Source organism: Elephas maximus, chromosome 21, assembly GCF_024166365.1.
Source record: "Elephas maximus indicus isolate mEleMax1 chromosome 21, mEleMax1 primary haplotype, whole genome shotgun sequence".
Lineage (NCBI taxonomy): Eukaryota > Metazoa > Chordata > Mammalia > Proboscidea > Elephantidae > Elephas > Elephas maximus.
The window spans coordinates 14,954,375-14,968,749 of record NC_064839.1 but is presented as its reverse complement, the minus strand read 5'-3'; the positions used below and the strand labels follow the sequence as shown (position 1 = coordinate 14,968,749).

General features: G+C 42.3%; 1 protein-coding gene across 6 annotated transcripts in view; it reads left to right on the top strand.

Moving 5' to 3' along the window:
- Positions 1 to 14,375, top strand: part of CEP89 (centrosomal protein 89) — a 97,726-nt gene that overhangs the window by 17,076 nt on the left and 66,275 nt on the right. For all 6 annotated transcript variants that reach the window (XR_007514631.1, XR_007514633.1, XR_007514634.1 and 3 more), the window contains exons 3-5: positions 624 to 782; positions 3,327 to 3,513; positions 10,069 to 10,171. Coding sequence is in view for 2 of the 6 variants with exons in the window: in XM_049864045.1 (XP_049720002.1) it covers positions 624 to 782; positions 3,327 to 3,513; positions 10,069 to 10,171 (449 nt within the window). In the remaining 4 variants the exon portion in view is untranslated. The remainder of the gene's footprint in view (positions 1 to 623; positions 783 to 3,326; positions 3,514 to 10,068; positions 10,172 to 14,375) is intronic.

The window sequence follows — 14,375 nt, the reverse complement described above, 5'->3', positions numbered from 1 at the left end:
AGTCTGCTACCCGATCTTATCTGTACCATACCTTTGAAGAATTTACAAGCATCTTAAAAAGGCATATCTTTTATATCTCCCTTTTTAAAAAAGAATTTGATCTTTCATTTTAATAGGAAAAGTACTTGAATATAGGCTTTGGGACCCAACTGCCTGGTTCCACCTCCTAAAACCAAAACCAAACCGGTTGCCGTTGAACCAATTCTGACTCATAGTGACCGTGTAGAACAGAGTAGAACTGCCCCATAGGGTTTCCAAGGAATTCCTAGTGAATTTGAACTGCTGACCTGGGTTTAGCAGCCAGTGTCTTAGCCACTGTACCACCAGGGCTCCGGTTCCACCTCCTACTAGCTGGGAAGTGTTGGGCAAGTCACTGAATATCTATGAGACACCAGTAATTCCAGTCATGTAGTTAATGTGAGAATCAAATGAGATTGTCTGTGATGGCAAATAGCAGACTACAGGCAGTAGTCAGTAATATTCAGTAACTGGCAGGAGGCTAGAAGGTAAACCTTGTTCATTCCCTGCCCCCGCCACCCTTGGTTCGTTCTTTTACCTTGTGGTTCAGCATTCGACTTGAGTGTTCATGTCTCACTGTCTCACTGGGATGTTTTTGTCTGTAGATCTGCTCTGGCTGCAGCCATCCTGGCAACAACACTGACTGGGCGGACCGTTGCCATTCCTCAGCCTCGCCAGAGATCCCGGTCTGAGAGTGATGCAACGTTCATTGGAAGGGACAGCTCCATCGAGCCCTATGCCACCACCTCAGAGCTGAGGCTGCGGTAGGGACCATGTCACTGGCTTTGCTTCCTCTCAGGGAAGAGGAGGGGCAGCCCAGCATTGTGTGTGTGTGTGTGTGTGTGTTTGAGCATGCACACTCCCATACACACACACGTGCTTATGATTAGAGATTTTGTCCTCGGGTTTTCATCAGCATTGTCAAAGGGACACTGTCCTGCGACATTAATTGCTCTTAGATTGTATCAGAATTTTCTTCTGAGTGGGGCTTGTTAAACAATGACCTATAAAAGCATTGATCGTTTGGACCACACGATGCTGGCCTGCCCCTCCTCAGAGTAGCACAGAGCCAGTTAATTCAGTGTTGCTTTTAGCCCTTAGTAAGATTCTCTGTGCCATGAACTAGACAGTGAGAGCTGCAGCTCATCATTCCTCAGGTAGATCTCTGAACAGTTACACTAATCTCACTTATTTGGTACCTGTACTAAAACTTTTTTCTTCTTTAGCATCTTTACCTTTATTGCTTGAGCTGAATTTAAGCCGACTTTGGGCTGGAAGCCCGGGATGATTTCCTCCTGAGGAAGGAGGGTATGGGGAGAGCTTAGTGACGTACAGGAACCAACTAGGAAGAGATTAAGGGTTGGGGCGATGGTCAGCGTGGGGGCAGAAAGAGCTTTCCAGAGAGAGAAACGGAGCACAACACATGTGAGCAACTGAAGAAAGATGTTTGTAGTTGGGAAGACTTGAGTGAGGTGGGGAGTGATTCAGGATAAGGCTGGAGGGGTAGGCAGAGGCCATGCTGGGAGGCTTTGGGGTCCTGTTCAGGGTTCAGTATCTCCCCTTGGAGCAGTGGGAAAGCACTGGAGGGCTTTAAGAGCTCATGGGGTGGGGGTGGAGGTAAGAGATACATGACCAGATTTGCCTTATTAACTGTTACATATATTCAGTTCTGTTTTTTTGACATACCAAATATTCTGTGTTTTTAATGTAGTAAAACCTATCAACCTTATCCTTTGTAATTTTTGTCACTGTTGTCAAATTTAGAAAGAATTTCCGTACCGCAGCATTACACGACTACTTATTTCCTTAGGATGTGTTTCCTCACTTGTTTCACTTAGGACATGTTTTCATTTTTGGTTTTTACATTGAAATGTTGAATCCATTTTGAGATGTTTGACTATAGCCTGTTTTCTCCCAGTAAGAGTTTATGCTTTGGCTGCATAAGAACTAAAGATGAGGAAATGACTCTAAAATTTCCTGGGAAGAATAAAGGGGTGGAGCTATCAAAGGCAATCTGGAAAGGAAGACTACCGGCCCAGGGGGAGGGCTGGATCAGCCCCATCTTCTTTTGAAGCGTACAGTTAAAGTCATTCAAATGATGTGGGACTGGTTCAGTAATGGGCAGGCGAGTCACTAGAGCACACGAACACCCTGCAGTGAGCCTAGTGGGTACAGCATATTGAATCTTTAATAAAGGCAGGCTCACAGGTCAGAGGGGAAGGAGAGGCTTCAACAGTATGTTGATTAGTAATATTAGAAAAAAAAATCAGCTTTGAGCCTTGCCTAATATCATACACCAAAATAAATTTCTACTGAGTGAAAAGGTTAATCTGTATATACACATAAATAAGACCATGAACATCAATATCTGGTCTTTATCAAACCTCTCAGGTGGAGACATCTGCCTAATTACTTCTATGCTAAGAATTTAGAATTTAAAAAAAAAAAAAGACATTTTTAAAAGTCATTCACATATTAAGAATTTCTGTAAAACCCCTCTGCTGTTGAGTCCATTCCGACTCATTAAAAATTTATGTAACCAAAATAAAATTAATAGGTTAGGAAAAATATTTGTAGTAAACACAAAGACAGGGTTTTAATTTTAGTAGATGAAAATGAATTTCAAACTGGAACAAGCATACTAGAATCAGAGTAGGTATGTGACAAAGGACATGAACGGATAATTCACAGTAGTGGAATTGTGCCCTTACTAGATGTATGGGGAAATAATCAGTCTCAGTAAGACATGCAAGTTCAGACTTCGAGATTTAAATTCCTTTGGCAAATTTTAGAAAATTATTACCAGTATAGTCACAAGTTGGGGAAATGATTTATGCAGTGATATTTTGTAGGTTGTATGTAGACACACAAAACGTTCACACCATTTGATTCAGCAGTTTACCATGTGGTGGTTTGTTTTATAGGATTAATCCTGTATACAGAAGAGGTTATCTGTACATAGATGTTCAATACAAGGTTATTTATAACAATGAAAATTTGAAAAAAAGTAAGTAGAGGGAATGGCTGTCTAAACTGATATATCCACTTGATTCTTACTTTAAAACAAGGTAAATTATATCTTATGCAGTGATAATAACTATAAAAACATAGAGGAAAAATAGAAAGTAAATGCCTAGGGTTTGAAAAGAGATCAGATAGTGGGTGATTAAGCTTTCAGCTTATATTTTTTTGTAATGTAGTTCTAATAGTTTTCTGGTGGAGATGGGGAGAAAGCATTTAATGTGTACGTATGTTCCAATGTGAAGTGTTAAGTGGTGTGTTTTCTGCTCTTTGATGTTCTAATATAGACCAACTTGGCAGAGTGAGATGGGAAAGGGGACATCTTTCCCATCCTTTGAGACGTTGGGGTACGGGGAGGAGGAGGACACTGACACGCACCTGTCATCCAGCTACAAGGAGTCGGGGGACGTCAGCGCTCAGAGAGACGCGAGAGGACACAGTGATGCCGTGTACGCTGTGCCACACAGAAAGCAGGTGCTTTTCACGTTCCTAGGTTTCTCCTGTGCCTTGAATTCCTAAATTTGTCATATGAATAAAATATATATCCTTTAAGGAATGCATGTGGCAATTTTAATAAAATTAGAATTCCAAAGTGGCCTAAGTAAATCATGACGTTTTTATAGTGACTAATTAGAAACTTTGATTATGGTAGTTTTCTAATTGAGGTAAAATTTACATACAGTGAAATGTATACATGTGAAGCATGTGATCAGGTGAGTTTTGATGAATGTATATACAGGTGCAACCACCCCAGTCAAGACAGAACATTTCCAACGTTAAAATTACATCTTAGTTTCAAAAAAAAAAAAGTAAAACTACCTTCCATATATTTGTTATAAACATTTTGTAATCCAGGTCAATAATTTATAATTTGATGCTTTTTATGACTTATTCATGCTTCCTTCGAAGAAAACAATTGTCTAAACTATTAAGATAGAGAAACAGACCGACTCAAATCAAGCAATTTGGATGTAAGTCTATGCCTCGCGCCTCTGTGTTTCCGAGTTGTTTGGGCAACATCTCCATGCAAGTGTGAGCCTTCTCAGAGATGGCCTAACAAATGGGAAGCACGTCTTGTTTTCAGCAGTTTTCTTGTTGGTGCAACCCAAGAGTAAGGCTGCAGGTGTAAGTTTGAGGTCAGTTGACAGGGTGCTAGAGCCCAGTGGAATGCCATGGGCATTCACAGGCAGGGGCCAAGTCCCTGCTTCACTGCCTCTCAGGTGTGTGACCTGGGTAAGACAGATAACCTCTCTGAGCCTCAGTTTCTTCATCCTATAAAGGACTGTTAGAAAGGAGACTGTCTTTGGGTAATTAAATAATTCAACATTTAACACTGAGCACCTAGTGAGTACCAGGCATTGTACTAGGTCCTGGAGAATCAATGTAAGACAGTCTGTAGTCACATGATTTATGGCAAATGTTACAAAGGAAAGGTACAGGGTGATATTAGAGACCACATAAAAAAAAGCAGGGACCTAACCTTTTCTGTGAGGGCTACTGAAGGAGTGACAGTGAAACTGGGACCTGAAAGATGAGAAGGAGTTAGGCTACCTGATTGCTTTTCCCTTTTGAGGTGACTTGATTTTTCCACCTGAAGTCCTTTTAGGTTCATTCTTTATTCTTCGAAGTTCAGTAACTTCACCAGAATGAACTGTGGTGTTTATTATTCCTTGTCCTTTTTTCCTGAAATTTGGTTTATAATTTAATTCTGTAGACTTAGATCTTCATCTTCCTTTTTTTATTTTCAGGGAATCTTGCCCGCCCCACCCCATTTTATCTTTAAATAATCTTCTCATCTATGCTACTCTTTTTTGGGAGAATTAGTTATGGGTTTGCTGGGTCTCCTTTATTTGTCTTCCATACCTATTATCCTTTTCATAACCACTCATCCCTCTTTTTTCTTTTCTTTGTCACTTTATGTGATTTCATTGTGTGTTTAGCACTTTGTCACTATTCTATTGTTTCTGCTGTCCCCTTTACCTCTGTGTTGGCTTTACTTGTCATTTGCTTTTGTTTTGTTTTTTGTACTTTTTAGTTATGTCAATTTACTTTTCACATTTTTTTTTTTTTTTTTTTTTTGTCGTCTTAACACTTTTCTTGATCTTCTGTGTCTCTTTTTTGGACTTTTTATTTCACAGTCTCTGCCTCTGCCCTGTTGGAATGACTCTACTCCTGGGCCTATCCACTTGCCTCTGTCAGAGGATCACCATGGACCTTTGTAACTGTGACACTTCATTATTTTTGGAGTGTCTCCACCCTGCCTGAGGTCTGAGGAGGTGGGGCAGCTCTTGGCATTCTCCTTCTGGTCCAAATTCCATAGATTTGGTAGAAGTGTTCTGCAGTTTGGGATTGTGTCCTTTTCATAAGCTTTCTTTTCTCTCTTTTTTCCATTGTTTTTATTGATTTCAGTGGATTTTAAAGGAGGCACATATAGTCTAAATGCCTTGTTACCATATTCAAATGGAAATCCCCACCAGGATGTTATTGGAGCTCTTCTATCATGCATTCTCGCCATTGTCATGTTAGCTGATCTGCAGAGCATCTTGTCATACTGTTCACGAAAAGTCATTGCCGTCCAGTCGATTCCGACTCATAGCGGCCCTATAGAACAGAGTAGAACAGCCGCATAGGGTTTCCAAGGAGTTGCTGGTAGATTCAAACTGCTGACCTTTTGATTAGCAGCCAAGCTCTTAACCATTGTACCACCAGGGCTCCGATCTTGTCATAAAATACTGTATATTCATTCATTTGTTCATTCATTCGTCCAGCCAACTACTACAAACCCATATGTGGGTGTTTGCCATATGCCTGGACGGAGACTCAGAGGAATCACTCATAGAGGGCGTAAACCAATTCTCTCTAGAATGTTATGGAGACCGAAATAGGGGGGATTCTTTTGCTGCTGCTGCTGCTGCTGCTGCTGCTGCTGCTGCTGCTCCATAATGTACTTTCTCCCTCCACAGTTTTAAAAATTTACTGTTTATTATACAAGTAACAAACGAATAGACATTTCTTATAAAACTTTTCTATTACACATAAAGCAGAAATCCTCCCAGAAGCCTCCTCCTCTTCCCAGGAGAAACCTCTGTGTAAGTTTTGTGTCTGTATCATTTTTTTGGTTGCAAACAGTGGAGTAGACCAATAAAACCAAAAACCAAACCTGTTGCCATTGAGCCGATTCCGGCTGATAGCAACCCCATAGACAGACAGAGCAGAACTGTCCCATAGGGTTTCCAAGGCTGTAAATCTTTATGGAAGTAGACTGTCATCTTTCTCCCATGGACCGGCTGGTGGGTTCGAACCGCCAGCCTTTTGGTTAGCAGCCAAGCGTTTAACCACAGTGCCACCAGGGCTCCTATATGTAGGCAAATAGAGGGCTTAAATAATAAACATGTAACTCTCTCACATAAATTCTGGAGGTAGGAGATTCCAAAATTGTTTCAGCTGGTGATTCTGAGGTTCCCTTGGCCTTTCCATGGTCACACATGTTTGCAGCAGGTCCTGGATCCCAAAGCAGAAAGGAAGAAGATAGGGAAAGGTCCTTCTCATGAGGCTGCTCTGTTTTTATTAGGAAGAAAACATTTTCCTGGAAGTCTCCCAGCAGGAGGCTAATTGGCCACATGCCCATCCCCTGACCAATCACTAGTTAAAGGGAAGAGATTGCCATCATTCATACTCTAGGCTGAGCTCACCTGCAGCACATAAAGTCAGGATTCTTGTAGCAAGGTAGAAAGGGGCGGACAGGCCGCTGGGTGGTCAATGCCACAATACCTGTGTGGCATGAATCCCTCTGCGTTTACATATGTGTATCCATCTGTGGACAGAAGTATCCTTAGTTTTATGTGTGTACAGATTATTAACTCTGTTCTACCAGTGTGAATACCTCTGGGTAAACTTGACCCCATTGGTAGTAGTTGAAGGCCAGAATAGCAAGTAAGGCACTAAGTCGCCACTTCAGCCAGTATGCAAAAGCCACCACTCAAGAGAGTGAGCTGTGCTGTCTTTCAGTGCTGGGGTCTCCTTCCATGCGATGGAGGTCAACAGGTGTAACAGGTGAGGAGGCATGGGTTCACAAACCCTTAGCTTCTTATCCTAATGTGACCAAGTCAGGGGAGGTGCAAAGGTCCCACTGCAGGCAGGAGCAGGCCCTTTAACGTACAAGTCAGACAGTCCTTACCAGTGTTAGTCCTTGGTTCACTGTGTGTTCTTACCCAGTCTTGCCCAGGTTTTCCCAAAGGTGGAGCTAGCTGGGCCCTTATGTTGTTCTACCTCTAATTACTGTATAATTAGAGTATTTGGGGGTAGGATTTCTTATTTTACTGTCATTGATAAAAGGAGAGGCATCTGGGAGGGTGGCTGTGTGGTTCTTGGCTGAACTCTCTGCTTTACTTGGTTAATCACAATCGTCCTCTATGTTCTTTTCACTCTGACAGTCATGGGAATGTGAATACTGGCAGCTTCCTTGCTGTTTTTTCAGTGTTTCCAATATCTTGCTTTCATCTGAAAGTAATAGAAGACTTCTAACACCACAGATTAGTTTTGCATGCGTTTGAACTTCATATGAATGGAATCCTACAACACATTATTTTGTACCTGGCTACGTTATTGGGTGTATACAAATTTAAAATTATTGTATCTTCCTGGCAAGTTGAACATTTTGTCACTATAAAGTGAGCTTGTGTATCTCTAAAAATGCTTTTTGCCTTAATGTCTATTTTGTGTGATGTTCTCCAGTTTTCTTTGGCTTGGTATTTGCATGATCTATCTTTTTTTCCATCCTTCAACTCTAACCTTTCTATATCCTTATATTTAGATGTATCTTATAAACACCATTTAGTTTTTGTTAATCTGGTTCAACAGTCTTTAGCTTTGTCTTTTTACTAGAATGTTTAGTCCTTTTATACTTTATATATTTATGGATATATTCAAGTTTAAATTTGCCATCTTATTTTGTGGTTTCTATTTATCTAATTATTCTATATTTCTTTTTTTTCTCCTTCCTTTCCTTCTTTTGGATTTTTTCCCAGTTGTTCTTTTCCTTTCCCTTTACTAGTTTGGACTTTAAACTCTGTTTTTATTCTAGTAATTGCCCTAGCAATTAAAATATGTACATTTTACTCTAAAATCTAAGCTAGTGTACTATCCAGAAGAGGATAAAGGAGCATAAGGACAGGTTGTGCAGACAAATGAGGAGGGAAAGACCATGCCTGGTGCTGCTGATGGCAGCGTGTGACCGGGCTGGCCTTTCCTGTCCCTTCGTCCGATACCCAATCAGAGCTATTTGGGAATTACAAAAAAAAAAAAAGTTTTCAATTAAGCCTTTTAAATTCGAGTTATATTTGTAGAATAGTGTCACAAATTCTTTATGAAGGTATGTTTTTCATAAACTTACTTGACATATTAAAAATACACAAAAAAACTGCATAAGTCATTAGTATACAGCTCATTGATTTTGCACAAGGTAACCACCATTCAAATTAAAAAAAGAACATTACCAGCACCCCAAAAGCCTCCCTTGGCTCCTTTTCTTGGTCATTACTTTCCCCAGTGTTAACCACTGTCCTGACTCTAAGCACTTAGATCCGTTTTGTATCTTCTAAAAATTATGTGAATTGAATCATACAGAATATATTTTTTGGGGGTTTTGAGGGTCTCTGGTTATTGCATGTAACAATAGTCAATTCATTCTTATTGCTGTGTAATATTTCATTGTATGAGTATACCATTAAATCATTTATTCATTTTACTGATAGATTAGTTGTTTCCATTTTGGGGCTCCTAGGAAGAGTGCTGCTGTGCATTCGTGGGTGTGCTCTTTGATGTGCTGGGTCATAGGTTGTATGTACCATCAGCTTTAGTAGTAATAGATATTAACAATTTTCCAAACTAGGATGTCTTTATGATATTTGAATCCTCGTATCAATTCTACATTTCATTGATAATAATGAATAGCTTGCCATATCTTTGATAGGGTGAACAAGGCGGTTTGTTTCTGAAATAAAAAGCAAGAGGAAGTTTCTTTTTTGTTCCTTCAAATGAGAGTTGCAGACAATATCTTTTAGGGTCCTGTTGATCCTTAGCTGGGTCATCTCCAGCAGCCTCCAGGTACAGGCTGATGGGCATGGTGGCCCTAGCTCTTGGCTCTGAAATGTCCCTTCTCACAGGCATCTTGATGGTCATTGTCTCTACCTCCCTGTCAGCCTGGGGGATGTCCCTTCCATTGCCCATAGCACAGCTAAGCCAAGCTGATCAGATAAGCAAGACTTTACTAGAGAATCAGGATAGCAGAAGGGAAGCCAACCCAGAAAGTGCCAATCATACTTTACCATACAAGACAGGTCACTGCTCATCCACTGCTCTTCTTGGTGGGCAGCTCGGTCCCTGCCTCTCAGACCCCTACTTATGGGAATGTCTCCTCCTCTTCAGGAGAAGTCTTCTTTCTGGCCCACTCACTGGTCTCTAAAGGACAGAGCTGAGGGTCTGCTACCATTCACTAATGTCTATGTAGGAGATGCTCACAGACAGTAGAGGGAAGGGTTCCCTTCCATCAGGAAATGACATTTACAGTGAATACACATAGACAACCCAGTTGTCTGCAGGTTTCCACGGTGCTGGTCAGCAGTTCTTGTCCCTCTTAGAGATTAGTAATGCAGCGTCGGTACCCTGGTCAGGCAGTATTGGGTGCTGTGCAGAGCAGAGCAGGCCAGGGTGCAGCCCCATTTCATGGGTTAGTCCCCCCAGGAGCAAGGAAGGGAAGCTGCCAGGGAGTCAGGGGTGGGATGTACTGCTCTTCAGAACCTAAGCATAGTTTGGGTGGCAAAGGCAATGTTTCCCTAGGGGACCAGAGGTCCCATCCATCCCTCCAGGTTTTGTCCTTTTGTGTCTCACTGAGAAAAGTGGAGAAGGCTGCTTGAGGAAAGCGGTATGAAGTAAGACATTTGAGTTTGTTAAGAAATTTTATATAGGTAACTTTTATCACATATCTGCTCTTTTGTCTTTTCTTTTTTTAATTGGAAAAAAAAAAAAAAGGTTCCCTTGTCACATGGGGTGGACAGTGAAGAAGATGAAAATATTTCTGAGCAAGATGGGTTTCCAGACTCACCTCTTACACCACAGTGCACACGTGAAAAAGGTAAAAAACAACTTTTTAAAAATATAAGAGCACCTCATGGTAATAAATACTGTTTAACTTCTGGGAAAATGTAGCCAGTGCACCTCATACTGTGGTTCCCTGATCATGACGAGGAATATACCTGAATTTTATTGTCCCCCCGAATAAATTACAGTAAAACACCTGTATGGTAGGTTGTCTTTAAAGCACAAGCTATTTTGTCTCTTACGTCAGCCGTGAGAGGATACGCAGGGAGGAGGGTTTGTGGCACAGACTCTGTGAAGCTTCACACGCTTGCTTCCCTCTGCTCCCCGGTGCCTGGTGTTACCCGGGGCAGCACCCAGTGGTGCTCCGTTGAAACGCTGAGAATGAATGAATGAGGTTATCTGTCATTTTCACCATGCTAGCCCCAGTGCCTGGAGACGGGCCCGGGTCACACCAGGTCTTCAGTAAAGGTTTGTTGAATGACGGAGTGCACGGGCATGTTTACAGCAGAATTCTGTACCTGCGTCACCAGCTGTCGTCATGTATTTTACTTGGTATGGAGAGAATTCAGTGCAGTATAGCAAAGGTTGCTGTTGTTAGTTGTGTTGAGTCGATTCCGACTCCTGGCAATCTCATATGTGCAGAGTAGAACTGCTCCATAGGGTTCTCAAGGCTGTGACCTTTTGGAAGCAGATCACCAGGCCCTTCTTCCGGGGCACGTCTGAGTGGATTTGAACTGCCAACCTTTTGGCTAGTAGTCAAGTGTTTAACTGTGTGCACCACCCAGGGACTCCATAGCAAATGTAGGGAACAGTTTTCATTTTCCTAAGAGGTAGTAGATACTAGTAACTGCTCTTTCAGGACACTCTGAGTTGCTTCAGCTCTGGGAGACTCTTCTGTAAATCAGTCCACGAAGTGTCTGATGGATAAAACAGAGTGTCAGCCTCATGATACCTGGGCTAGAAATGTCTTTTGACTTCTTGGCATATTTTATTAATGTTTTAAATTCATTAAATTAAATTAATGTGAAGAATATGTATATCATTACTTGTTTAATTTTTAGAAGCAATAATTGATATAAAAAAAAAGCCCTTAAATACAGAGATACATAGAGTAGGAAGTTAAACACACGTAATTATGCTCCCACAGCTAACTACTTACAACACTGTAGAGTGTGTATGTATATAAAATGGAGTTCCTGGGTGGTGCAAAAGGCGAAGTGCTTGCCTACTGACTGAAAGGTTGGCGTTTCATGTTGAGGTGCCTTAGAAGAAAGGCCTGACAATCTGCTTTTGAAAAGTCACTGCTATGAAAACCCTGTGGAGCACAGTTTTACTCTAAAGCACATAGGGTCTCCATGAGCCTTTTTTTTTTTTTTAAATGTATGGAATCGACTTGACGGCACTGGGTTTATGTGTATATATAAAATAGATGCTGTCTTATGACCTGCCTTTTTACATCTCACGGCATATCCTGGATTTCTTCCAATGTCAATCCATAAGGATCTCGCATTCCTTTTTCCTTTTCTAATATTTGTGTTGCCTGTGGCCAGTCAGAATCCAATCAGGAGATAGAAACCACTCAGTGACTTGAATAAAAAAAAAAAATAGGGAGAGGTTAATGTAAGAATTATTGACAATAACAAGACTACCTACTGAGGGGTAAAGAAAACTCGGAAGCATACAGGAATAGCGAGAGAGAGATCAGCCATCACCTTTAGGGCTGACGCAGAGCATCCAAGGGAAAAACAGATTTGGAAGAGCCTCACCCAGGCCTGAGATCCAGACGTCGGAGAGGGGGCAGCTGTGCCCACTGGCTGGTGGAGACATTCCCTGAGACAGATCTCTAACGGAACACCCTGGGAAGCAGCTTCTTGGAATAGGGTTCCAGAAGATGCAAGCCACACGGAGGTGCTGGCTGCTGCTGCTGACTACCTGAAAAAATAGCACATGTGAGTGCATGTGAGCCAGCACCTATGCAGGAGTGAGCTTGCGAGTGCAAGCGACTGATTGAACGCTGGAGTCAGAAAGCAAAGCCCCTTCCTCCTCCAGTGTCTCTCCAGCACCCTCTAGTGATGAAGTTTATCATTGTGCCAATTGGCACAGTAGAAATGTTCCCGTATGGCAAGCAAGCAGTGAAGGGTGTATATGGAGCTTAGAGGCAGGACAGTGACAACCGGCACCCTTGGTGAGCATGCACTTAGAGCCCAGGTGGTGCGTGGGAGGCAGCATGGCCCCTTCAGTGGTTCTTAGTTTGTGGTGGGCATTAAAAGCACCTGGATGCTTGTGGAAAAGGCCTTACACCCCGAATTCTAATTTAGTGGGTCTGGGGCAGGGCCTTAGCGACCTGTATTTTTGTTTTTATTTTTTATTGTGCTTTAGGTGAAAGTTTACAGAGCAGATTAGTTTCTCATTAAACAATACACGTGTTGTTTTGTGACATTGGTTGCCAACCCCGCGATGTGTCGACACTTTCCCCTTCTTGACCTTGGGTTCCCCATTTCCATTTGTCCAGCTTTCCTGTCCCCTTCCGCCTTCTCCTTGCTCCTGGGCTCATGTGCCCATTTAGTCTCATATACATGGGTGAGCTTTGTGTATTATTGTTTCTTTTATGGGCCTGTCTAATCTTTGCTGAAGGGTGAGCCTCAGGGGTGACTTCAGTACTGAGTGAAAAGGGTGTCCAGGGACCATACTCTCAGGGCTTGTCCAGTCCCTGTCAGGCCAATAAATCTAGTCTTCTTTTTGTGAGTTAGAATTTTGTTCTACATTTTTCTCCAGCTCTGTCCGGGACCCTCTATTGTGATCCCTGTCAGAGCAGTCGGTGGTGGTAGCTGGGCACCATCTAGTTGTACTGAACTCAGTCTGGTGGAGGCCGTGGTAGATGTGGTCCATGAGTCCTTTGAATTGATCTTTCCCTTGTGTCTTTGGTTTTCTTCATTCTCCCTTGCTCCAGACAGGATGAGGCCAGAAAACGTATCTTAGGTGGCTGCTCACAAGCTTTTAAGACCTCAGATGCTATCCACCAAAGCAGGTTGTAGAACATTTTCTTTATAAACTGTGTTATGCCAAATGAGCTAGGTGTCCCCTGAGACCATGGTCCCCAGCCCTCAGCCCAGTAACTCAGTCCCTCAGGGGGTATCTATGACTTTGCCTTGGTCAAGTTGTATTGACTCCCCCAGTTTTGCATACTGTCTTACAGGTCTGTATTTTTAACAGGCACCTTGGGGAGTCTGATGTGGGTGATCCTTGGTCAACACATCACAAACCGTGGCCTTTAGTGGTTTGTTCTCGACTCTGTCATCCCCAGGTGAGAGGGTTGGCCGAGTTACTTAACCCTTCCTTACTGCCTGTCTCATCAGATCATTAGAATCCCACCTGTAAAGCACAGCGCCTTCCGTAAGCACTGTTGTTGCTGTTGTTTTTAGGTGCCGTTGACTTGATTCTTGACTCATAGTAACCCCATGTGTCAGAGTAGAACTGCCCCATAGGGGTTTTCTTGCCTGTAATCTTTATGGGAGCAGATCGCCAGGCCTTTTGGTTAGCAGCCGAGCGCTTAACTGTTGCGCCACCAGGGCTCCTTTCCATTAATGCTAGCTGATAATTATTATTTAACGTCTAAAACCATCTGCTTTGAGGGCCTGATGCGCCTCTCTGTACTCTAGCAATATCACTGCTGAGAAGATAAGATTCGTAAGTCCTTTATTCAAAGTACCAGTTCCCTTAGTCAGGACTGCCAAATTCTTACTTGTGGGATATCATTCCCCTTTCCTGTATTCATCGCAGACCACCTCCCTGCTTTGATCCTATAGTCTCCTTTAGCTAGTACTTTTCTCTTTAACAGTCAAATTTGTCAAAAGACTTGTCTATACATGCCTTCTGTTTTTCCTCATCTGACAGCCTCTCCTCAACCCACTCCACTTTGGCTTCTGTCTCCATTACTCCACCAAACTAGTGACCTTTCAATGGGTGATTTTCTGTCTTGATCTTATTTGACATCTCAGGAGCAAGCCACACAGATAACTGCTCCTGCTGTCTTAAAATATATCCCTTCCCTTGGCTTCCATGACATCTTACTCTCCTTTTCCTGTTAACTCTCTGCGTGCTTCTTCGTCTCCTTTCTTTACTTGTCCATTCAGTGTTGGGGTTCTTCAAGGCTCAGTCCAGGCCCTTTCTTCAGAATATTCTTCTAAGGACTCACACCCCACCCCACTGCTTCAAATATCATTTGTTGCATACTATGC